This window comes from Thalassophryne amazonica, chromosome 6 (genome assembly GCF_902500255.1).
Source record: "Thalassophryne amazonica chromosome 6, fThaAma1.1, whole genome shotgun sequence".
NCBI lineage: Eukaryota > Metazoa > Chordata > Actinopteri > Batrachoidiformes > Batrachoididae > Thalassophryne > Thalassophryne amazonica.
This window is the reverse complement of record NC_047108.1, coordinates 107,285,041-107,310,905: the sequence shown is the minus strand read 5'-3', so window position 1 is coordinate 107,310,905 and position 25,865 is coordinate 107,285,041. Positions and strand designations below refer to the sequence as shown.

Below are 25,865 nucleotides of genomic sequence, written 5' to 3'. Positions count from 1 at the left end.
TTACAAGCAAAGAATCGTAGGTGTAACTCTGAGTGACTTACAAAGACATCAGCTGCTGGATCTTTAAAAGGCGGCACCTTAAGACCAAAAATGAACTTCAACATCCCAATGAATATCTTGATTCCGACAGCAGTCAAGAAGCCCCTGATTAAGGAGTCTGACAGATAGATGGCGATGAACCCAAACTGTGTAAGACTGAGGCCGAGCTGTAAAGCCATGAAATGTTCTTGCTGAGTCACTTACACATTAAGACAAGCTGCTTGCTGAAGTTTGGTTATAATTTATGAGGATGTTGTGGGGCTTTTACCTGAATGACTCCTGTGAGGCACATCAGGGTTCCAGATATTCTCATACGGGCCTCATACATCCTGTCTGTGTCCACTATTGTAGCATTCAGAGTGGTATTAAAATAACTGAAGTCAGACTCTGGGGCCAACTGAAGACACACCGAGCCGACCATCACGCTAAACAAGGCTAGTGTACCTGAAGATAGGAAATAGATTCATTGCAATATTGCAAAGAAAGCAGACTGCAGCCTATCTGCGGTGTGGAGTTTTGCAAACTTATTACTGTCATCACAGAAATTGGCAAAGATGAACCTTGATTTACCTAAAACCATCAGGTGACTAGTGCCCAAGAACAAATAAGGGAACAAGGGGAAGAAAGAGGAATAGAGACCGTTGACAGGTGGAAGTTCTCCCAAAAGAGCAGATGCCATTCCTGCAAAGAAAGGAAATTTTTGTTAATAAATATGAACTACATCACCATAAAATATGGAGAAACATCTCAACAAACAAGCCTCTGTCTGACAAGTATAAATTAGATGGGGTGTTCTGGAGAGCCAGGAGAGGAAGAGGTTAGAGAAATTAATGTTTTCTGAGAACGACCTCATGTGGAGAACACCACTAATAATACCAGACTTTGTTTTGAGATGAAAGAAAAAGTGTGCAACATTAGCATGTGTAAACGCATATTGAAACACAGTTGAAAGAGACATCCCGAACTGTAGGCCAATCTCAGGGTCCAGTCATACTTAGTAGGAATGAGCAGGAATCGAGCAGAATCAGGGAATGGGAAAAAAAAGCCAAAATTTGAGACACATTCTGGAGGGACAGATATTCTGGCAGCTGTGTATACGAGAGCATGAATGCCTTATGAATGAGGATTTGAGCCACACTTGGGCAAATTCGTACAGCCTTCAGCAAATTCGTGCGGGCAGATCACACGCACTGTACACTTGTGTTGTGCTCGTGTTGAAAAACAGTTGAACGGCAGTCGAGGTGCAGTCTTACCACAATCTGACTGCAGTCGTAATATTCGTATGGCAATCCGTACACAATTTGAAGCATTCAGAGAGCGTTCAAGGGGTTGTTTGAATTGTCCGAGCATGTCGAATCCTGGCTTAATATCTAGACACCTCCCCATCACACTAGAGCACAAATGAGGCTGAATGCCGCATGAATGGACAATCAAAGTATAGTCAGATCAATTTGAGCGACATTTGAAAACCTTATACAGCATTGGAGAGTGGTTCATGTTAGTTTAACAGTGTTGTTAGTGTTATTGCTTCATTGTGTTTTCGTAGTTCAATTCCTTTAGTTTTTAGATGTGTGTTATGTTGCTCTTACTATGAGTGAGTGAGTAAATTGTTATGTTGGTACCATGAGTGAAATGTGTACTGTTTTTAATGTCTTCTGCCACCATCTGCTGCCTCTACTGGTGGTTGGCTGTCACTGCGGTATTGTATCACTTCCTGTTCCAGAGCACAGCGGTGTTTTGCTGTATCTGTTAGCTGTTTAATCTGCAAAGTTAGATTGATCTAGTTAACTAGATAACGATTTGTTTCACAGTGTAATCTTCACGTGCCTTAACTAAAGCACTCCCTCTGCTGAATCACCTCTAAATTATTTACACATTATTCACTTTGTGTGTTTTTAGGAATCCGCTAGCTTAGCGCAGCTACTAGCTCTTAGCCGGTTTAGCATGGTGGCTTCTCCTGTCTCTCCCGCACTTTTCTGCTCTGGGTGTGAAATGTTTAGTTATTCCTCGGCCTCCTTTAGCAGTAATGGTACTTGTAATAAGTGTAGCTTATTTGTAGCTTTGGAGGCCAGGCTGGGCGAATTGGAGACTCGGCTCCGCACCTTGGAAAATCCTACAGCTAGCCAGGCCCCTGTAGTCGGTGCGGACCAAGGTAGCTTAGCTGCCGTTAGTTCCCCTCCGGCATATCCCGAGCAGCCGGGAAAGCAGGCCAACTGGGTGACTGTGAGGAGGAAGCGTAGTCCTAAACAGAAGCCCCGTGTACACCGCCAACCCGTTCACATCTCTAACCATTTTTCCCCACTCGGCGACACACCCGCCGAGGAACAAACTCTGGTTATTGGTGACTCTGTTTTGAGAAATGTGAAGTTAGCGACACCAGCAACCATAGTCAATTGTCTTCCGGGGGCCAGAGCAGGCGACATTGAAGGAAATTTGAAACTGTTGGCTAAGGCTAAGCATAAATTTGGTAAGATTGTAATTCACGTCAGCAGTAATGACACCCGGTTACGCCAATCGGAGGTCACTAAAATTAACATTGAATCGGTGTGTAACTTTGCAAAAACAATGTCGAACTCTGTAGTTTTCTCTGGGCTCCTCCCCAATCGGACTGGGAGTGACATGTTTAGCCGCATGTTCTCCCTGAATTGCTGGCTGTCTGAGTGGTGTCCAAAAAATGAGGTGGGCTTCATAGATAATTGGCAAAGCTTCTGGGGAAAACCTGGTCTAATTAGGAGAGACGGCATCCATCCCACTTTGGATGGAGCAGCTCTCATTTCTAGAAATCTGGCCAATTTTCTTAAATCCTCCAAACCGTGACTATCCAGGGTTGGGACCAGGAAGCAGAGTTGTAGTCTTACACACCTCTCTGCAGCTTCTCTCCCCCTGCCATCCCTCATTACCCCATCCCCGTAGAGACGGTGCCTGCTCCCAGACCACCAATAACCAGCAAAAATCTATTTAAGCATAAAAATTAAAAAAAAAAATAATATAGCACCTTCAACTGCACCACAGACTAAAACAGTTAAATGTGGTTTATTAAACATTAGGTCTCTCTCTTCTAAGTTCCTGTTAGTAAATGATATAATAATTGATCAACATATTGATTTATTCTGCCTTACAGAAACCTGGTTACAGCAGGATGAATATGTTAGTTTAAATGAGTCAACACCCCCGAGTCACACTAACTGCCAGAACGCTCATAGCACGGGCCGAGGCGGAGGATTAGCAGCAATCTTCCACTCCAGCTTATTAATTAATCAAAAACCAAGACAGAGCTTTAATTCATTTGAAAGCTTGTCTCTTAGTCTTGTCCATCCAAATTGGAAGTCTGATAGTTGACCTGGCTGGCGCCAAAGAAATGCATTAAAATCATAACTCTCTAGTCTGGTTGGTGTCAAAAATGTGTTAATGACAATGAAACAGCAATGAACCCTCCTGCTGGGGGGCGCCAGCCGGTAGAAAGCAATGGTTTTTTAAAAAAACAGTTATTAGCCTGTCTGAACATAATGGTGGAAACTGTCATATAGGAATAATTAGCTCTACACCTGCTCACGGTGAACTAAAGTTTGCTTCCATTAGAAAACCATGTTTGGAGAATGAAATAAATAAAATATCGGAGGAGGAGTGATGCCTGCGGGTTTTCCTATAAAAGATGAGCATGGTTGGAACACATTCAGTCTTTCTAGAGGGCTCAGTTTGTGCAAGTATTCTGCTCTGCTGAACACTTGAATAAACTTAAACTCTGTGCATTTTATCCTGTCCAAGGCTGAGTTATTGTAAGTGTTGTGTCCCCTCTCTTGCAAACCACCTACAGTCATTTTTGCATTATCCAAGAAGGCATTCTGGGCTGAACAGAGAAAAGGACCATGACATAAATTGGCGAGCCAGCCAGGATGGACCAGAGGCATCACGGCGACCTGGGTCGGCCCGGACCAACCTTCCAGAAAGTAAAATAGGAAGTGATCACAACAAAAAGGTAAGCAGAAACCTTTTATAAAATCTGCACGCTCTGGAGGATTGAGTCTGGATTCTGCCCAAGTCACAGGTGAAATTTTTGTAATTGTAATTGTCTCTTACCCAGAAGAACCTGGAATAGAGAATTGATAAGAAACCAAAAAAAGAAGAAGATAAGATTGACAAAAATTCTCAGGCCTTTTGGACAGAATGCTCAGAGACTGAATGTGTGTCCCCGGGTAAGAGAGTGTCTGTGTGAGTGAAATGTTAGGAATGTCATGAACTCTGGTGCGGATAGAGTGCATGAGACAGATCTGCGTGAGACTAACCTGGATGCTTGGGAACAATTGATCTTAAATTTCTCAATAACATGCTGGCTGATAGCATGTGCTGTGTTTCTAGGAGGGTTAATTTGGTTAACAGTACATGCTGAGAATAAGTAAAAGAAAAGTAAGAGGTAACATAAGTGTATTTATAGGAAAAGAGACTGAAGCAGAAAAAGTAGTGTGGAATTTGTTAGTCGCAGTCCAGATGTTGTGAAGCAAGACAGAGAATCATACCATCAGTTTGTCAAACACACCATGTCTGCCACGACACAAGATACTATTAATTCCATTATGAAGTTAAATTAAACATGGGAAATAATCAGGGGTGAAAGTAAGAGCTTCACGCACTCCCATTATATTAAATATATTAATATTAAAGACTGCTCTTAGCCCACCTGCAGGGTTGCTTTTACGGAGCACATTTCTGACAAAATTTCAAATAAAATAAATAAAAAGAAACAGCCACACCAGACAGGGTGAAAGTAAGATTGTTCAATCATTTCTGGAACAAGTTGAAAGAAATCTGAAAACACTACACTGGAATGTGGAGTATATTGTAGAGAAATTAATCTCATTTGTGTATATTCTTATAGTATTAGAATATACAATGTCAAAGCGACTGTCATGTCACCCACCAAATTGAGAGAAAAAGCATTTCCATTGTATGAATTTGTTGTAACAGAATATCTCAGGATGTAAACCTGATGTGAAGAAAAAACGTGAGGCTAATTAAGGGATAAATTGAGACTTATGAAAGTGAGACTTCTAATTGAAATGCTAAATGAATGGTGAGATATTTATCATGACAACGCATTCAGGTAGTAAAACTGAAGTCACTACTTTACAGAATACAGATCGACACAAAACATAAATCACTTTCTAAACTGTATTCAGTAATTTTAGTCATTTCCTCACATCATTAATATTACATATAATCCTCACTTATGAAAGCTCACTGCACAATCAGGTTGTTGCTGCACCCGAACGATGCACAAATGGCACTTTCAGATCACTTTAACCCAAATTTAAGTCAACGAATCATTGATGTCTACTTAAGGTAATGCCTGACGAGTGTAATAATGCTAAGCAAGATGGCGACTGCCTGAAAAAAGCTCACTGGCTGCATTCGCAATCTAGTGGATTAAATAGAAATCTGTTGTGAAAGTGACGTGACACGGACCCACAACAGGGGGCGTAATGAACGGGACAATGGATAAGCCAAAAAGTAACAATTTAATGTTGTGAATCGCAACAACGATGTACAGGACAATAACAATATAGTGACTGTCAATCATACACCAGGTGACATGTGGGCAGGCTCGACGATTAGAAGACGCCCTGGCGAGAGAGAAGCCGGATCCACACAGCTTCCACCACCAATGGAGCTGAAGAACACCGGAGCCGCCAAGCCCTGCGCCCAGGTGGCCGCTGTCTTCAGCAGTCAGACCCGGTACTGCTGGCAGAAAACAAAGACAGTCCAGATGAGTGTGAGGACGCACACTCAGTAATCCCACAGTCTGTATGCAGTAAGGAGGGAGCACCTCCACCTCCAATCACACACTCGTGCAGCTCCTGGTTAACCACTTATCTGGGTTGGGGTGTGAGGCGAAGCCGTCGCTGTCACACCAAACGCCAATCCCACGGACAAGGCAACACTCCAGGAAAACGGCTGCAACAGAAGTTCAGGTTATTACACAAAGTGTCAGTCAGCAGAGAAATTACCTGATTGGTAGTTGATTTCTCTGCGGGGAGGTGGAGTTGCAGTCCGGTCTTTATGGTGGTGGTGATGAGTAGTGGATGAGTGCAGCTGGTACGGATGATGAGTGACAGCTGTCACTCCTGGTCGCTCCGACGCCCTCTCGTGCTTGAAGCCCGCACTTCAAGCAGGGCGCCATCTTGTGGTGGTGGGCCGCAGTACCTCCTCTTCAGCGGCCCACACAACAGGACCCCCCCCCCTCAATGGGCGCCTCCTGGTGCCCGACCAGGCTTGTCCGGGTGACGGGTGTAGAAGTCGGCCAGGAGGGCCGGGTCCAGGATGAAGCTTCTCTTCACCCAGGAGCGCTCTTCGGGGCCATAACCCTCCCAGTCCACCAGATACTGGAACCCCCGGCCCTTTCGACGGACGTCCAGGAGCCGGCGTACCGTCCACGCGAGCTCCCCGTCAATGATCCGGGCAGGAGGCGGCGCTGGTCCCGGGGCACACAGTGGGGAGGTATGGCAGGGCTTGAGTCTTGACACATGAAGCACGGGGTGTATCCGCAGTGAAGCTGGCAACTTCAGCTTCACTGCGGCCGGACTGAGGACTTTGAGTATTGGAAATGGTCCGATGTACCTGTCCTTAAGTTTCTGGGATTCCACCTGCAGGGGGATGTCCTTAGTGGATAGCCAAACCTCCTGCCCGGGCTGGTATGCAGGGGCCGGGGAACGCCGGCGGTCTGCATGGGCCTTAGCCCTCGTCCGGGCTCTGAGCAGGGCAGAGCGGGCGGTACGCCACACCCGACGGCACTTCCTCAGATGGGCCTGGACCGAGGGCACCCCGACCTCTCCCTCCACCAGTGGAAACAATGGGGGCTGGTACCCCAAACACACCTCAAACGGGGAGAGGCCGGTGGCAGATGAGACTTGGCTATTATGAGCGTACTCGATCCAGGCCAGATGGTCACTCCAGGCCGTCGGGTGCGTGGAGATCACACAGCAGAGGGCCTGCTCCAGTTCCTGGTTAGTCCGCTCTGCCTGCCCGTTTGTCTGGGGGTGGTACCCAGATGAGAGACTGACGGTGGCCCCCAGTTCCCTGCAGAAACTCCTCCAGACCTGGGAGGAGAACTGAGGACCACGTTCCGAGACAGTGTCTGATGGAATCCCATGCAGACGCACGACGTGGTGGACCAGGAGGTCTGCAGTCTCCTGGGCCGTCGGGAGCTTCGGGAGGGCCACGAAGTGGGCCGCCTTGGAGAACCGGTCCACTATCGTTAAGATGGTGGTGTTGCCCTGCGACGGCGGGAGGCCCGTGACAAAGTCCAGGCCGATATGAGACCAGGGGCGACGAGGCACAGGCAGAGGCTGGAGGAGGCCTTGGGCCTTGTGATGGTCAGCTTTGCCCCTGGCACAGGTGGTGCAGGGCCTGGACATACTCGCGGACATCGGCTTCCATAGACGCCCACCAGAAGCGCTGCCGGACCACTGCCACGGTCCTTCGCACCCCTGGGTGACAGGAGAGCTTGGAACCGTGACAGAAGTCAAGGACCGCAGCCCTGGCCTCTGGTGGGACGTACAGTTTGTTCTTCGGACCTGTCCCCGGGTCCGGGCTCCGTGTCAGGGCCCTCCCGGACGGTCTTCTCCACGTCCCAGGTAAGGGCGGCCATGACAGTGGACTCGGGGATGATGGTTTCAGAGGGGTCTGACAGCTCGGTCTCCTCTTCGTGCACCCGGGACAGGGCGTCAGATCGTTGGTTCTTTGTCCCGGGGCGGTAGGTGATCCGGAAGTCAAAACGCCCGAAGAACAGCGACCAGCGGGCTTGCCTGGGGTTCAGACGCTTCGCGGTCCGGATGTACTCCAGGTTCCGATGGTCCGTGAAAACCGTAAATGGCACCGATGCTCCCTCCAACAGGTGTCTCCACTCCTCAAGAGCCTCCTTCACCGCAAGAAGTTCCCGATTGCCGACGTCATAGTTCCGTTCAGCTGGGGTCAACCTGCGGGAAAAGTAGGCACATGGATGGAGAACCTTGTCGGACTCCCCGCTCTGGGACAGCACGGCTCCTATCCCTGAGTCAGAGGCATCCACTTCAACAACAAACTGGCACTTGGGATCGGGCTGCACCAGAACCGGTGCAGCCGAGAACCGGCGTTTCAACTCCCTGAACGCGGCTTCGCACTGATCCGACCAGGTGAAGGGGACTTTTGTGGAGGTCAGGGCTGTCAGGGGGCTAACTACCTGACTGTAGCCCTTGATGAACCTCCGTTTGAAATTTGCAAAACCGAGGAACTGTTGTAGTTTCCTACGGTTCGTTGGTTGGGGCCAATCTCTCACCGCCGCAACCTTGGCCGGATCAGGGGCGACGGAGTTGGAGGAGATGATGAACCCCAAGAAGGACAAAGAAGTGCGGTGGAACTCACACTTCTCGCCCTTCACAAACAGCCGGTTCTCCAACAACCGCTGTAGGACCTGATGTACATGCTTGACATGGGTCTCAGGATCCGGAGAAAAGATGAGTATATCGTCTAGATATACGAAGACAAACCGATGCAGGAAGTCCCGCAAGACGTCATTAACCAATGCTTGGAACGTCGCGGGTGCATTAGTGAGGCCGAACGGCATGACCAGGTACTCAAAGTGACCTAATGGGGTGTTAAATGCTGTCTTCCACTCGTCTCCCTCCCGGATCCGAACCAGGTGATAAGCATTCCTAAGATCCAATTTCGTGAAAATTTGGGCTCCATGCAGGGGCGTGAACACTGAATCCAACAGAGGTAACGGGTATCGGTTGCGAACCGTGATCTCGTTCAGCCCTCTGTAATCAATGCATGGACGGAGTCCGCCATCCTTCTTGCCCACAAAAAAGAAACCAGCACCCATTGGGGAGGTGGAGTTCCGGATCAACCCGGCAGCTAACGAGTCCCGGATGTAGGTCTCCATTGATTCGCGTTCCGGACGTGAGAGGTTGTACAGCCTGCTGGACGGGTACTCAGCGCCCGGTATCAAATCAATGGCACAATCGTACGGACGGTGCGGGGGCAGCGTGAGTGCCAGATCCTTGCTGAAGACGTCAGCAAGGTCATGGTACTCGGCTGGCACCGCCGCCAGATTGGGGGGGACAAAAACCTCCTCCTTAGCTGTCACACCGGGTGGAACCGAGGATCCTAAACACTCCCGGTGGCAGGTTTCGCTCCACTGAACCACAACCCCAGACGGCCAATCAATCCGGGGATTGTGTTTTAACACCCATGGAAAACCCAAAATCACTCGGGAGGTAGAAGGTGTTACATAAAACACAATCTCCTCCCTGTGATTCCCAGAGACCACCAATGTCACTGGCTGTGTCTGGTGTGTGATTAGTGGAAGAAGGGTGCCATCTAGCGCCCGCACCGACAATGGTGACGGTAAGGCCACTAGAGGGAGCCCAACCTCCTTTGCCCATCTGCTATCCAGCAGATTCCCCTCCGACCCCGTGTCCACCAGTGCTGGGGCGTGAAGGGTTAGATCCCCACTCAGGATCGTGACTGGGATTCGTGCAGATCGTCGGGGTTTCCCCACGTGGGTGTTGTGACCCACCCTTAGCCCAGTCTCTAAGGACGAGTGCTGTTGTTGTGACCGTTTGGGGCATTCTCTCTGTATGTGCTCTGGAGAGCTGCAGAGAAAACACTCTCCACGGATCAGCCTCCTTTGTCTCTGATCTGATCGTTTTTTGGCCCTGCTCGTTTCCATAGCAACATCAGCAGGGGGAATTCTGCTCCCAAAGCGCCGTAGCCCAGGCGCGTGCCTCTCCTCGAAGCAAATTGATCACATAAGCCACCCGGCTGGCGTCTGACGCATACATGACGGGACGCTGTGAAAAGACGAGCGAGCACTGCATCAAGAAGTCCGCGCACGTCTCCACACAGCCTCCGTACGGCTCCGGAGGGCTTATGTATGCTTCAGGGGAAGGTGGGGGGGTTCGTTGAATGACCAGCGGAATGTCTGTTTCTGGCACACGGTCAGGAGGAGGTGCTGCAGCAGCGCCCTGAGCACGCGCTTCCACCTGGGCGGTGAGAGCCTCCATCCTACGATTGAGAACACTGCTCTGCTCGGTAACTAAGTTCAACCGAGCGGTAAAGGCGGTTAAGATGTGCTGCAGCTCACCCAACACGCCTCCTGCCTGTGCACCTCGCTCTCCCATTGGCTGTTAAAAGCGATGGTTGACGCCCCTCGGGATCCATGACGCTGGCCGAGAAATCCTGTTGTGAAAGTGACGTGACACGGACCCACAACAGGGGGCGTTAATGAACGGACAATGGATAAGCCAAAAAGTAACAATTTAATGTTGTGAATCGCACAACGATGTACAGACAATAACAATATAGTGACTGTCAATCATACACCAGGTGACATGTGGGCAGGCTCGACGATAGAAGACGCCTGGCGAGAGAGAAGCCGGATCCACACAGCTTCCACCACCAACGGAGCTGAAGAACACTGGAGCCGCCAAGCCCTGCGCCCCAGGTGGCCGCTGTCTTCAACAGTCAGACCCGGTACTGCGGGCAGAAAACAAAGACAGTCCAGATGAGTGTGAGGACGCACACTCAGTAATCCCACAGTCTGTATGCAGTAAGGAGGGAGCACCTCCACCTCCAATCACACACTCGTGCAGCTCCTGGTTAACCACTTATCTGGGTTGGGGTGTGAGGCGAAGCCGTCGCTGTCACACCAAACGCCAATCCCATGGACAAGGCAACACTCCAGGAAAATGGCTGCAACAGAAGTTCAGGTTATTACACAAAGTGTCAGTCAGCAGAGAAATTACCTGATTAGTAGTTGATTTCTTGGCGGGGAGGTGGAGTTGCAGTCCGGTCTTTATGGTGGTGGTGATGAGTAGTGGATGAGTGACAGCTGGTACGGATGATGACTCCTGGTCGCTCCGATGCCCTCTCGTGCTTGAAGCCCGCACTTCAAGCAGGGCGCCATCTTGTGGTGGTGGGCCAGCAGTGCCTCCTCTTCAGCGGCCCACACAACAGAAATCTATGTTGTAAACCAAAGCTACATCAGTGCAAGCCAGACAACCGGCCATTTTGGAGTGGGAATTCCCACTAACAAAACAGCCAATAGGAGAGCAGCCACTCCAAAGTGATGCTGACGTCAGCGTCTCGGCCGCCAACCAATCACAGGCTAGGAGAGAGAGGCCAGTATCTGGCCTAATTCAGGCCGGTTGTCGAGGTACATCAGTGCATAGAACAACACTGCCATCTACTAGCTGACAGTGTTGCTTTGTGTGAATCGAGATCAATTTGTTGGAGGATCTGTGCGAATTTGCAGTATGAATGTCTCAAAATTACAGAACAGAACAAAGTGATGAATGTGTGTGATCACTCATCCACAAGTGCTGAATAACACTTCACAAACAGAATTTTCAGTTTTACAAATGCCTTTTCTTTTTCTTTTTCTTTTTTTTTACAAATGAAGAATTATATATTTACAAATACACACTTATTTGTTAAAACCAACACACAAGTTACAAATCGGAAACCAAATCAAGGAATATTTGTAGATCACTCTGCGCATTTGCAGGTATGAATGAGACAAATTTAACTCCATACAATTCAAACAATCCTTATTAATGCAGCAATCAAGTCTGGTACAAAAAATGATACACTCCACATCCGACAATCTGGCCAAACTTTCATCTCTAGAAGACTGACCTTGGGTGACCTGAATGGTCCCACCATAGACCCCACTGATGACATCATGAAGCAGTTTTTCCTTCACTTTGTACTTGGGAAGCCACTTCAGTATCGGCAGGCGTCTGAATAACAGTGCCTTCAGTTTGGCTGCAGAGCATCTGACAGAAACAAACTCAACTTTTCTGGTTGTTGTTTGAAAAAAGTTAGGAACAAATGTTGACATTTTGCACTGAAAGATTTCTATGGTCTGTTCTGTTGTCAGAACATGACCCAGAGGTTTTCAGAGGGCAGATTCATTTCATATGATGACACTGAGATCATGTTCTGCACTGTTACATTACCTGAACTTTTTCTTCACTTTGTCTCCTAAAGGAAACTGTCGGCTCTTCTTGTCAAACTGTTTGTCAAAGTCCGGCAGAGTATATGCAGGCCTGTCAATCACATAACGTAGGCTGTCCTTTTGCATGGTGCCAACCTACTCAGAACACATGACCTCAGTAATTCAAGTCTTCAAAGTCTTCAAAGTGCACTTTAAAATATGCAAAGACTAACATTCATACAATACTTAACTTAATTTGCCACCCAACCCAGTGGTGGAACAAACTGACAAATGTCCTCTACTTTCAAGATCTTGAACATGCGCTTCTTTTCTCACTCTACCTTCCTTTGCCTTCTCAGTTTTCACTTTCTGGTGCTGTATGTACTTCCATTTTTTTTTCATTTGGTGCATACATTAAATTTCCCATGACCCCACATTGAGTCCAGATCCATAGGGTGCGAGATCACATTTTAGGGGTGTTGAATGTTGCAGTTGTGTCAAGTATAAAATATGAACAGACTTTTGTAATTTAAGAAATTTACATGGTTCAGCACAAAAAGGTTTGATCCTGATGTCTGTACCATGATCATATCTTGACAAAATTAGTATACAAACAAAATACTGTACCTTATTGTTGTAGTGCAAGTGCATCTGCCTGTTGGAGTCAGATCTGCTGATCATTTATGCTTTGGCACCTTCTGGGTGGAGCAAAAAAACAAGCCTTACAGGAAAATGTTGTTGAACTCATGATGATGTAGCAATGTGAAAATCAGATTGAGAGTATGTTCTGGCTTGGATAGTGGGGATTCTGCTTTGGCTGATCTGGTAGAATGATGTGTTTGACTCCCACAGGGTGCCAGAAAGATATGCCACGTAGTTACAAATAATACGTTACAAAATACACATACACGTTACAAGTTGAAAAGTTGGTTATATTAACAATAAACTGACATTTTATGAGTTCAATTTCTATACAGCACCTTCACATTCACACACATTTAATGCCAGACACATTTGATTTGATTTATTTCAATCAGCAAACTCATGCAATAACAGAAAATAAATGAATGAATAGACAAAATAAAATAAAAAAGAAAACATAATGAATACACTGAAAAAACAAAACATGTAGCTACAGCTGGAGCTAAACCACTTCCAAATGTTGTGTGTTGGGGGGTGTGGCTGGACATTTTGGTGCTGTTTTCTTTTCTTTGCTCTCCAGGTGGTATGCAAACTGTTTTTTTTCTGGGGAGAAGGTGCTGGCGGAAGAGTCCTTCACCCTCATCAGAACTATTGGCTGCACCTGTGGAGGATGTTCACGTGCAGGCCTAACAACTTGCAGCACCTGTGGATGATGCTCACGTGCAGCCTTAAAGACTTTCAGCTGAAGCAGATAATGAGATGGCGTTCTGCATTTAAGCCATGAGTGATTTGAGCAGAATTGCCGGGAACTCGACCTTGTGACGTTCGGTTGTGAGACGCTGAGGACCGCGCCAGGGTTTGACACATCGTGCCTGTGAAGGAGGACGGGTGAGGGACACATGCTGTCAGCACACATCAGAGGTGATTATCGTCTGAATAATCGTTAATAGTAATTTGGCGTTTTGTTACGCAGTATATTTGAACATTGATGAGAATTATGCAGTTTGCTTCTCACTGCCGTGGCGTACGGATAGATGATCCTCCACCTGTTGTGAGAAGCTGCTCATTTACATAAGGCTTAAATTCAGACCTGAATGTGTTGCTGATAGTGTGGGCCTCTGAAGGATATTTGTTGTAGCTCTGTTGACTTACCTCACCTTTTCCGTCCTTCACAGAGTCAGTTTGTCGTATCCACCTGGGGGGTGTTCGGCGGTGAATCTGAGTCCACAAGTGCCGGGCTTTGAGCCATTTGGGCGCTGGAGAGCGCGCCGTCCTTCACCTTGCCAAGACAGCTAAATATTTATGTTGTACAGGAATTATTGCAGATGAGGGGGAATAAATTTGTTTCTTGGAACCGCTTTCTGGTTATTTAGTGCTGGGCCATTGTCAGATGCTGGTTTGGTTCTCTGACCCGCGTCAGCACATAACACCAAAGTCAATAAAAACTGACTTACATAAACCATATTATCCATAAAATATGGTTTGACATTTAAAAAGTGTAAAATAGGTGGTGGTGGGCACAGTTCCACTAACAGCTAATTAGCAAAGCCCCCTTATTTTGGGCATGGTTTCGCTTTTCAGTTAAATTAGAAATCTATAGTCTTAATCGCAGATACCGCCATCTTTGCTTTGCACAATGCATTCTGGGAAGGGAAGGGGGAAAATTAACAGTGACGTTTCCTGACTTCACTACATTCACAGTGGAATGACTGAAAGATTTGTCCAAATGTTGTCCAAAACAGTTACCTTTCCAAGACTATTATCTCTTTTGTCAAAGGCTTTGCTTTCCCTCCTTTCGTTGGGCATGTGTGGAGGTGATCATTGTGACAGAAATAATTCAAGTTTTTATGTTTGTCTTCATAAATATTACCACCGATCATCTGGATATATTTACATGTTAGCTTCCCGTGCTAGCTCTGTCATGAAGTTTATTTGTCTGCAGAGATTGTGTTCATAACTTAACCTTACATCATTGTTATTTAAGACTAATCTATCAGCGTGATATGACGACAGAAAGACTGCGTTCACAACTGCATCGCTTCACATTAATCAGTGAAACACAGACATAAAAACTTCTCTGTCTTCATATCGCTATGACAGATTAAATGAATGAATGAAGTGAATTTATGTTGCATAAAAAACACACACATAAAGAAAAATTAAGCCACAAAAAATATAAATTGAGAAATAAATGCTTGAAAAGGAGTAGGAGGAAGTAAACACTTATAAAAGACAATCCCCCATTTCAGGATTCATATATTAAAATAAATGTCAACAACAAAAATTATCTAATGTTCTGTTGTGAACGTAGTCTCTGCTGACAAACTTCATGATGGAGTTCACACGGGAATCTTAACGTGTAAATTAGTTAATCCAGGTGGTCAGCTGTAATGTTTTGAAAGAGAGATGTAAAATCTTGAGTTGTTTCTGGTGCAGTGATCACCTCCACACAACCCGAACGAAAGGAGGAGAAGCAAAGTCTTTGACAAAGGAGATAAACGTGCTGAAAAGGCAACTATGTTGGACTCCTTTAAGAAACCTTTCAGGTATTCCACCATCAACATAGTAAAGTCAGGAGATGCAACTGTTGTTTGTCCCTTTGCTTTCCCAGAATGCAATGTTTCGCACACAGCAAAGATGGTGGTATCTTCAACGGAGTCCATGGGTGGACTGATTAGCTGAAAAGAAATTTAGTTCAGCTAACTTCAACTCAGCTGTCTTTTAGTAAAAATGTAATTTAACATTCAGAAAAGTTTGGAAACCCTAAAGTCACACTTGTGCCCCTGTTGGAGCTCAAAGTATCACCTGGATGAGATTGAAAAACAGGAAGACAATCAAATGCATTAATTACATTATTCTGTGTTTATAGTATTTTGTATATAGTGTTTTTTATTTCTTTCAATTTTCAGTTTATTTTCAATTTATTTTCATTTATATAGCGCCAAATTACAACAGAGTTGCCTCAAAGCGCTTCACACAGGTAAGGTCTAACCTTACCAACCCCCTTACATTACCAATTCTTACTTGTTCTGTAGTGTGAATAAACAGTGTGATGAATGGAAATTAAAGTTTAATTTCATTTGTTTGTTTTATTATTTCTTGATCATAATATGATTTCGGCATATGCTAACCCTTTTTGGAACCTCCATGTTTACACTTCATGATGTTAAAGTTTCAGCTCTTTAGATCTGGTTATAGGTGTTTTACATAATAATAATAATAATAATAATAATAAACTGAAACTAAAGATATACAGCAGACTTTTCGATGAACTGTGCACCACTGAATGAATTGAATAGAAAGAAAAAAATGACCAGTTACTTACAGAATTTCTGACATAATTTCCTTTGTGGTGTAGCACTACTTTGTTTGCCCAGTAGGAGGAGCCTAACTCCCATCATTCAGCTGTTAACTGCATTTCCTTTGGCTGTTCCATTAAAGAGCACAGTCTGAGTGTATGCATTGTTTCTGAGCCTGTTTTTTTAATCATTCTTTGTATTTTTTCTGAGACCACACACACACCTGAGTGAAAATGCTGCTGTGTGTATAACCAGATAACGTATCCTTGTGGGTGTGGTGGGGTTTCAACACCAGATCAATCGCATTTGAGACCAAAGGGCAACCAGGTCAGCCAAAGGGGAGGTCACCAGAAGTCAAGGAACATCTTTGACCTCAGTTTTTGGTCTCTTTAATTCCATGTGAACCGTTTGTGTTTTTTGTCTATGACAAAGTGAGTGCAATGATTTAATTTCCTTTACAAGTACTCCTGTGCACTAAAAAAGTGAAACACAGTGTACTTCATTCAAAGTACTTATTTACATTGGCCTAATGGAAAATTGTGGTTTCCAGTTTAAATCTGCTGGAATCACTTTATAAAATTATAAATATTCATTGTGAGAAACAAAAAAAAATAGCTGTAACAAATTACATCAATGTTTTATTTTTTTATATACGAGGTCTGTTAGAAAAGTATCGGACCTTTTTATTTTTTGCAAAAACCTGATGGATTTGACTCACGTGTGCTTGCATGAGCCAACCTTGAACCTTCGTGCGCATGCGTGAACTTTTTCACGCCTGTCGATTGCATCATTTTCTGGTAAGCAGCCTTTGTGTGAGGACGTGTGTGGTGCGCTCGGCGGATTTTCATTCATTTCATTCCGTATTCCGGTTTCTGAATCATGAGGAATAACCCGTTTACATGCTTAAGCAGACAGAGTTACTCCTGTATACATGGTCATTGGTATCATTTGCAATATCCCCATCTAAACAGCCACGCACATCTTCCACCGGTGCTTTATTTAGTCTGGCGGTCATGCAAATCCTGCTTCGCGTAACTTTTCGGCCACCTTCTTGTAAATGTCGCTATCTCGGTACTTTCTACTGTCAATAAAAGAGATTTCCCTGGCACCTCTGCCAGATCTGGGGTTGGGCTGGGGGCCCGGTGGGGTCGGTGTGGGTGGTCTCTTCCCCTTGCCGCGCCTCTCCCTCTGCCTGCTGCTTGGGGTTGGGCCTCATGTGTCACACCCTTTTAATGCACTTTACCAGGTTAGCACCTCCACACACATCATATTGGGTTGTAAATAGCACATTGTAGGGTTCACATGATTTGTGGTAGGGTGTTGGGGATGGGTTTGCACGGCAGTCTGTGGAGATTGCAGCCTTCCACTGCAATCTCCATCCGCAACCCCTGCCTTGCAATTTTAATGCACACACATTCCTTCTACATGTTTAGTAAACACCTTCACCAATTTGGAGTCGGGGTCACTTGGCGATGGTGGGTTTGCAGAGCAGGCTATGGCACAGCGGTGTGCCGTGGCCACCCATGGCAGTCTGCCACCTGCCATCTCTTGCCCTGCTTTTAATGCAACACTTAATCTTTGCACACTTAGGGGGTTGTACACAGCAAGGGAGATTAATTGTAACAACTATGGTGGGGTTGGTAGGTAGGGTGAGTGTGGCACGTGGGGTTGGCCCCGGGTGCCTGTGGTCGTCTGGGGTAGGGGGTCTGTCTCGCCGGATCTGCCGTGGTCCCCTGGCCCTGCTCTGGGCCTGTGGGGCCCAGGGTCCCGCAGCACATTGTGGGGGTGGGTGGTGGCGGTGGGGCGCAGGTGTTGCTACTGGGGGCGGGCGGCTGCTGGGGGGATGGGGAGTCGTGGTCTCCGCGGGATGGGTCTCGCTCGGGCGGTCTCCTGGTCATGGGCTTTGGTGGCTGGGGTGGGATCTGGGGTGAGGGGTAGGTTGGGGGCTTGGGGGTCACTACTGGCTGCGCTGGGGTGCCTGGCTGTTGGGAGGCCTTCAGCTCTTCCTTGCCCCGGGGTAGGGCCTCACCTCTTGTCTGGGGGCTGGGCCCCACCCTCGTGTGGCTCAGTGGTCTCTACCTTGTGCTTTGGATTTAGTTGCGGTGGCTCCTTTGCTCCCCGTCTTTGCCACCGTGCCCTTCCGCTGCCCCTTTTCTCCTGTTTCCCCCGGGGTCCTGCGTCCTGGACCCACTTCCATTGTCGCTCGTGGCCGGCCGTGTGGCTTCTGACGTGCCGAAGTGGTCCACGTCATATGGTAAGGTTCTGTACTCTTGTCTTGGCCCAACACACCAGCCACAGTAGTGATCAGATATTTAGCTTTGATCTGGGTCTCTGTGTGTGGATGGTTGCGTGTTTGTGGCCGTCACCACAATTCGGTTTTTGGATGCTCTTAAGGGGATTAACATTATGGTGTTCTAGATTAGTGTATTGATGCTCACTAATTAGACAACAGACTGTTGCTGTCACTGTTTGTTCATGTGTGGTTGTTTGTCATAGTATGTCATATGGTTGGGGCCCCGTCTTCTTGGTGTCTCATGTCATAGATATTGTCTTCACCACTTGTCTCTCGTTCTTGTCTGTCTTTGTGTTATTTTGGTGGTCGGCCCTTCCTGATAGAAGCTGTCGGTTGGCTTTGAGTAGGATGTTGTAGGCTGATCGGGAAGGGCGGATGGGGGTCACACACACACCACATTCACTCATGCACTACATACCTTATGTTTTGCAAGAATAAATTGCATATATGTGTATTAATGTTCATAAATGGTTCTGCAAGTGTGGCATTTACCATTACTATATATGCAGACTTGGGAGAAAAAAAAAAAATACATAAAAGATACTAATGAAGTACTCGGTTTCCTCCTCGCTCCAAAAGTGTGGTGCTGTGCTGCCGCGTCTGGATTTCCCCATGCTTGTTTACCTCTGCTTCTGTGGTGTCTGTTGGGTTGCATGCGCCGCATACAAGTAGTTGCTGTACTCAAAAGACCAAGATTCCTTGCAGATAGGACATGCGCAGAACACAAAATAATGTTCCTTGCTATGAGGATATTCCGATGTGTGTTTATATGACCTGATATTCGGGTTAGAAAAGGAGTAACCCAGGGGTCATATTCAGACTTTTAAAAACCGGAATATGAGCATATTCGGGTTTTTGCAGGTGTTTACATGGCCGTGCGCAACCAGGTTATTGCTAATATTCCGGTTATGAAAGGGTTATTGGCTACATGTAAACGTAGTCATTGAAAACCTGTAAAGCCTACTTTTAGTACACAAAAAAATTCACAAGAGGTATCGATAAGGGAATCGATAAGGAATCGGATCGATAAGCGGAATCGATATTGAGAAAATCTTATCGATACCATCCTTAATAAACACAGGGGCGAAGTCAAGGATCATCGACATGCCAGTCTGCAACATCGGCACTGGCGAGGCGATTTTCGATACACTTCATGAAGTTCTGAGGTATGTTTTATTTTGTTCATTATATTCAATTTATTTTTCATTTTATTAATGTATCTCCACTAGTGACACATAGTTCTTGTTTCTGTAAAAAATAACTAAATTTGACACATTCAGTTCTATAGAATTCAGCTTGACCCATGAATACTAGATCTCTATTGTTTGAAATTCAGCTGTGGAGGAAATACTAATGATCCTGACTTTAAAGTCATTGTGGCAATATGTGGACAAAAACCCAGTTATGTGATACTGCTTTGCGGTTGTGTGTACTGTAATAAAACGATTTTTGTGTGATTTGGAGGTTATAAGGATTTTGTGTTGATTTAATCGATTATCTCACTTGGTTATACAGATGGACCCTCAAAGTGGTTTAGTTTCATATATTTGAAATGTTTGTGTAAAAGCGGCGCCACATTTTGGATTCGAGAGCGCAAAGAGCGCTGCATTTGGTTGCTTTTCAGTGGTTGGTGGTGGTGAGGCTTTAGCCATAAATGACTGTTATGTTTCACAAGAGCCTGACTGTTGTGTTTAACAGAAAAGTCTTTGTGGGTCTTCCTGGAAAAAACTGAACGACAACTTTCTTTACAGCTTTTTACATCCACCTGTCATCCCGTCACCGACTGCTCCGCCAGAGGTGGATCCAACCATTTAAAGGCGCTGAGGCCCCCTCCTGGTTTATTCAGACACCCCACTGGCTTTCTTTTTTTGTCGCTGTTTCGCTCTTCACTTGTTTTGGATTTTACTTTTACTCAATACTTAGAAATTCTTATTTATATTAGTGATACACCAGAGGTGCATAGTAGAGAAGCTTGAATCTTCGACTGGACTGGGTTGCTTGACGTGAGGACGTTTCGCTTCAAATCACAGAAGCTTCCTCAGCTAAAATTCTTGCTCTGGTAGTCTGACTTCTGTCAACAAAACCAGAAGTCAACAAAAGCTGGAGTTTTTAACCTAACCAGACCCCTCCTACTGAGAGGCCAACTGCTATAGGCTAGTGACTAAACAATAGCTCTAATTATGTTGGGAAGGTGTCGTAGCACGGACCCACAACAGGGGGCGCAAAGGAACGGACAATGAATAAGCCAATGAGTAACAATTTAATGTTGTGACAACACACAACTAAATTCACACAAGATATAAATAGACAATTAACACCAGGTGACGTGTGGGCAGGCTCGAAGATAGAAGACCCCCGACGAGAGATGAGCCGCGTCCCACACGGCTTCCACCACCAACGGCCTGAAGAACACCAGAGCCGCCAAGTCCCGAGTCCCCAGGTGGCCTCTGTCTTCAGCTGTCGACCCTGGTACTGCTGGCAGAAAACAAAGACAGGATGGATGAGTGTGAATTCGCACACTCAGTAATCCCACAGTCTGTACACAGTCAGGAGGGAGAACCTCCACCTCCAAGTAGGAACACACTAGCAGCTCCTGTTACCACTTATCTGGATGGAGTGAGATGCGAAGACGTCGCTTCTCTCACTACACGCCAACCCAGCAGAGTGCACCACAGGAAAAATGGCTGCAAAACAGATCAGACGTAAGTCACAGTAGGGATACAGCAGAGAATATTACCTCTTCGGTAGTTGATTTCTCGGCGGGGAGGTGGAGTTGCAGTCCGGCTTATGTAGTGGTGTGAATGAGTGACAGCTGGTGTGATGAGTGACAGCTGTCACTTCTTCTGGGTCTGGCGCCCTCTCGTGCTTGGAGCCCGCACTCCAAGAAGGGCGCCCTCTGATGGTGGTGGGCCAGCAGTACCTCCTCTTCAGCGGCCCACATAACAAATTAGCACCTATTGTGCTCTAGTTAGCACTCTCGTAATGATGGGATGGAAGCCTCCCCTGATGGCTCCCTTGATGACTCTCCTGATGACGTGAATGACTCATTACCATGAACAAAGACTGAAACTGCTTTGACCTGAGTACCCCATTGTAAACAGGGGATAAAGCATGTCTGAGACCCGCCCCCCGGTTAAGGCTGGGTTTCAACTGTTTTACAAAGAATGCTTCCTTGATTCCTCTCTCAAACCATTTCTTCTCTCTGGTTAAGATTTTAACTTCCTTGTCCTCAAACGTGTGGTTAGTGTCTTTCAGGTGGAGATGAACTGCAGACTGAGGTCCACTGGTGACCTCTCTGCGGTGCTGGTATAGCCTTTTGTTTAAAGGTTGCTTAGTCTCACCTATGTAGCTTTCATTACAGTTTTCCTGACATCTGATATAATACACTACATTGCTCTGTTTGTAACTAGGGATCCTGTCCTTAGGGTGAACTAATTTCTGTCTCAAGGTGTTAACCGGTTTAAAGTAAACTGGGATTCAAGCTTCAAGATTCAAGATTCAAGCTTCTCTACTATGGAAACCACCTGGACAACTGAGAGCCTACACAGAAACCAGAGGTACATATACACAATACCTACCACAACAGTTAACACCCATTCTTTTCCATATACACTCAACAAAAATATAAACACAACACTTTTGGTTTTGCTCCCATTTTGTATGAGATGAACTCAAAGATCTAAAACTTTTTCCACATACACAATATCACCATTTCCCTCAAATATTGTTCACAAACCAGTCTAAATCTGTGATAGTGAGCACTTCTCCTTTGCTGACATAATCCATCCCACCTCACAGGTGTGCCATATCAAGATGCTGATTAGACACCATGATTAGTGCACAGGTGTGCCTTAGACTGCCCACAATAAAAGGCCACTCTGAAAGGAGCAGTTTTATCACACAGCACAATGCCACAGATGTTGCAAGATTTGAGGGAGCGTGCAATTGGCATGCTGACAGCAGGAATGTCAACCAGAGCTGTTGCTCGTGTATTGAATGTTCATTTCTCTACCATAAGCTGTCTGCAAAGGCGTTTCAGAGAATTTGGCAGTACATCCAACCAGCCTCACAACCGCAGACCACCTGTAACCACACCAGCCCAGGACCTCCACATCCAGCATGTTCACCTCCAAGATCATCTGAGACCAGTCACTCGGACAGCTGCTGAAACAATTGGTTTGCATAACCAAAGAATTTCTGCACAAACTGTCAGAAACCATCTCAGGGAAGCTCATCTGCATGCTCGTCATCCTCATCGGGGTCTCGACCTGACTCCAGTTCATCGTCGTAACCGACTTGAGTGGGCAAATGCTCGCTGGTGTTTGGCACATTGGAGAGGTGTTCTCTTCACGGATGAATCCCGGTTCACACTGTCCAGGGCAGATGGCAGACAGCGTGTGTGGCGTCGTGTGGGTGAGCAGTTTTCTGATGTCAATGTTGTGGAGCGAGTGGCCCATGGTGGCGGTGGGGTTATGGTATGGGCAGGCGTCTGTTATGGACGAAGAACACAGGTGCGTTTTATTGATGGCATTTTGAATGCACAGAGATAGCGTGACGAGATCCTGAGGCCCATTGTTGTGCCATACATCCAAGAACATCACCTCATGTTGCAGCAGGATAATGCACGGCCCCATGTTGCAAGGATCTGTACACAATTCTTGGAAGCTGAAAATGTCCCAGTTCTTGCATGTCCCAGTTCTTGCATGGCCGGCATACTCACTGGACATGTCACCCATTGAGCATGTTTGGGATGCTCTGGACCGGCGTATACGACAGCGTGTACCAGTTCCTGCCAATATCCAGCAACTTTGCACAGCCATTGAAGAGGAGTGGACCAACATTCCACAGGCCACAATTGACAACCTGATCAACTCTATGTGAAGGAGATGTGTTGCACTGCATGAGGCAAATGGTGGCCACACCAGATACTGACTGGTATCCCCCCCAATAAAACAAAACTGCACTTTTCAGAGTGGCCTTTTATTGTGGACAGTCTAAGGCACACCTGTGCACTAATCATGGTGTCTAATCAGCAAAGTAGAAGTGCTCACTATCACAGATTTAGACTGGTTTGTGAACAATATTTGAGGGAAATGGTGATATTGTGTATGTGAAAAAAGTTTTAGATCTTTGAGTTCATCTCATACAAAATGGGAGCAAAACCAAAAGTGTTGCGTTTATATTTTTGTTGCGTGTATATACCTCATAAGTAAAAAAAAACACATGAATATTTGTACTCTGTTTTAGCTCCAGCTCCAAATTGTTGCACAAATTCATCCCACAGACTGACTTCCCATGGTGGTGCCAACATTGTTTTTTTTTTTTTTTTTGTTATGTTGTTCTCCTCTCAAATAATAAATACTTTCTCTTTCTTTAAACATAGCATGGATATTGTTTGGAAGTAGATCATTACTTGCTTTGAACATAATTTGTGCTGTCTTGAAATTTATCAAATCCATAAACTTCATGGTGGATGACTTTAAAGACAAGTTCATGTGTTCTCTGTATCCTACACCGTTTACTATCCTTACGGCCCTATGTCGACTGCTCTGAGGCTGCTGTCCAACGTTTTCAGACTGCACCATGACAACGTTTGAATGTGGGCTGATTCGTCATCCTGACACCATTTGGCTTCATTCGTGTTATGTGTGATGGGGGACTAAGAAAGAAGACGGAAAAAAATAAGTGAGTATATAAAGGGCAAAATGTGTGTGAGACCAGATGACCTGATCAGGACAAATGAAATCCGAACACAAAGAAGCTCACCGAACAGACAACACTGTAAATGCTAACTTTTTTTTAACCACAAAATTTTATCAAAGGTTTTGTCCATGACAGTACAACATCACATGAGTCTCACTGTTGCGCGATTGTTCTACATGGCATTAAACAAGAACATCAAAAACACACAAAACAACAACAACAACAAAAAAAATAAAGTAAAAGAAAAATGAGTAAATAAAAAATAAAATAGCCAAAGCTTCTCTCAGCAACTAAGGTAATTCAGTTTTTCAACTTGGCCCACAATACTGGAATCTGATCCCAGAAAAAAGTACACATATATTTACTTAAACCATGGAACTGCATAGTGTACAGTCTCAGTAGTCCACAGTTTCATCTGTTAGGTTCACATCCCTTATAAAATTAATAAAAGGTCTCCAGATCTTCTCAAACAACTGTTGCTTTGATTTATGAATATATGTTATTCTTTCAAGTGGTAAGTTAGATAACATCTGCTTTAACCACAGGGAGGCGCTGGGTCTCCTGACGTTGTTCCAAGTCAAGGTGACGCACTTTTTTTTCCTGTCAAAACACTGAGATCTATAAATGCACATTCAGTTTTACAACAGTTATGCTTCTCTGGGTAAAGAACCATCAGAAATAATTTTGGGTCTCACATAATGTTTTTTAGAAATAATCTTTTTCAATTATATTCTTTACCTCCTCCCAAAATATTTGTATTTGCCTGCATTCCCACGTACAATGTATTAATGTTCCTCTCGACTCACACTTTCTCAATATGTCTCGTATGGTTTATTGTTTTTATTTAATTGCACAGGTGTAACATATGTACGCATAAGCCATTTAAATTTTAAGTCTAACACAACTATTTATGGAGATTGTATGAGATTTAGCACATGCTTTTTCTTTGCTCATTTAAAATTTGTGTCACATCTTCATTCCAGGACTTATGTTTTGAACTCTCTTTTGTGTTAGAAATCAACATGAAATTTTTACATCAGACTCTGGAGGATAAAGGTCATTAATTGATTTAAGTCCTCTGGATGCCCATGTATTAAATATTGCAAGAGCCCATTACCCCATATTGGACTGAGTTAACTTTAAATTTAATAAGAAATAATAAGTGTGGTTATCTTAGTTTTGATCAGTCTGCCAAAAACACTTTGTTTACGAGTCACTAATAATTTTGGGATCTAAAATGCAAAGTCATACTGAGTTCAGGTCACTTGCAAAACAGTATTCTAGCACTTGGAAATGCACAAAACATTATGTGATAATTTCACATGACACAGTTTCAGGCTCATACATTTCTTTAGATGATCAGTTTGGAGAATTAACCACAACACAAGGTATATTATTACAGATATTAAGAATGATGCTCTGTGTCAGCCTGATCCCATCAGATCTCAGAAGCTAAGCAGTGCAGGATCTGGTTAGTACTTGTATGGGAGACCTCTTTGGAACACCAGCAGCTGTGTGTGTTTCTCCAGGTAAAACTGGAGTTGCGTCAGGAAGGGCATCCGGTGTAAAACGTATGCCAAATACTGAGCAGCCGAATGGACGACAACAACAACATTAATAATAATGCTCATAAAAGAGAGGCTTCACAGGAGCTGCAGCCTGAGCAAAAATACACACACAAAAAATAAAAGCTGAATACATGTGCTGTCACTCAACGTGGCCACATCCTGATTATATTAGGAGAAATGGATTTTGTTGGATTGTGATGATGATGTCGATTTCTGAAATACAAAAAATACATATTTAAATTATATCACTGGATTCAATCATGTATTTTGATGTTTTAATTTCTTCAGCTTCTATTTTCCCACAAAAAATGACAGCACCCATAGAAAGAATTTACAGTCTTCTTCAAACA

General features: G+C 45.2%; 1 protein-coding gene across 1 annotated transcript in view; it reads right to left on the bottom strand.

Moving 5' to 3' along the window:
- LOC117512873 (solute carrier family 26 member 9-like) overlaps window positions 1-12,661 on the bottom strand; it is a 64,746-nt gene extending 52,085 nt beyond the window's left edge. Inside the window, exons 1-6 of the mRNA XM_034173112.1 lie at window positions 12,638-12,661; window positions 12,033-12,166; window positions 11,710-11,849; window positions 610-720; window positions 308-483; window positions 42-206 (exon numbers count right to left, since the gene is read on the bottom strand). Coding sequence (XP_034029003.1) covers window positions 42-206; window positions 308-483; window positions 610-720; window positions 11,710-11,849; window positions 12,033-12,166; window positions 12,638-12,661 — 750 coding nt within the window. The remainder of the gene's footprint in view (window positions 1-41; window positions 207-307; window positions 484-609; window positions 721-11,709; window positions 11,850-12,032; window positions 12,167-12,637) is intronic.
- Window positions 12,662-25,865: the final 13,204 nt, after the last annotated feature.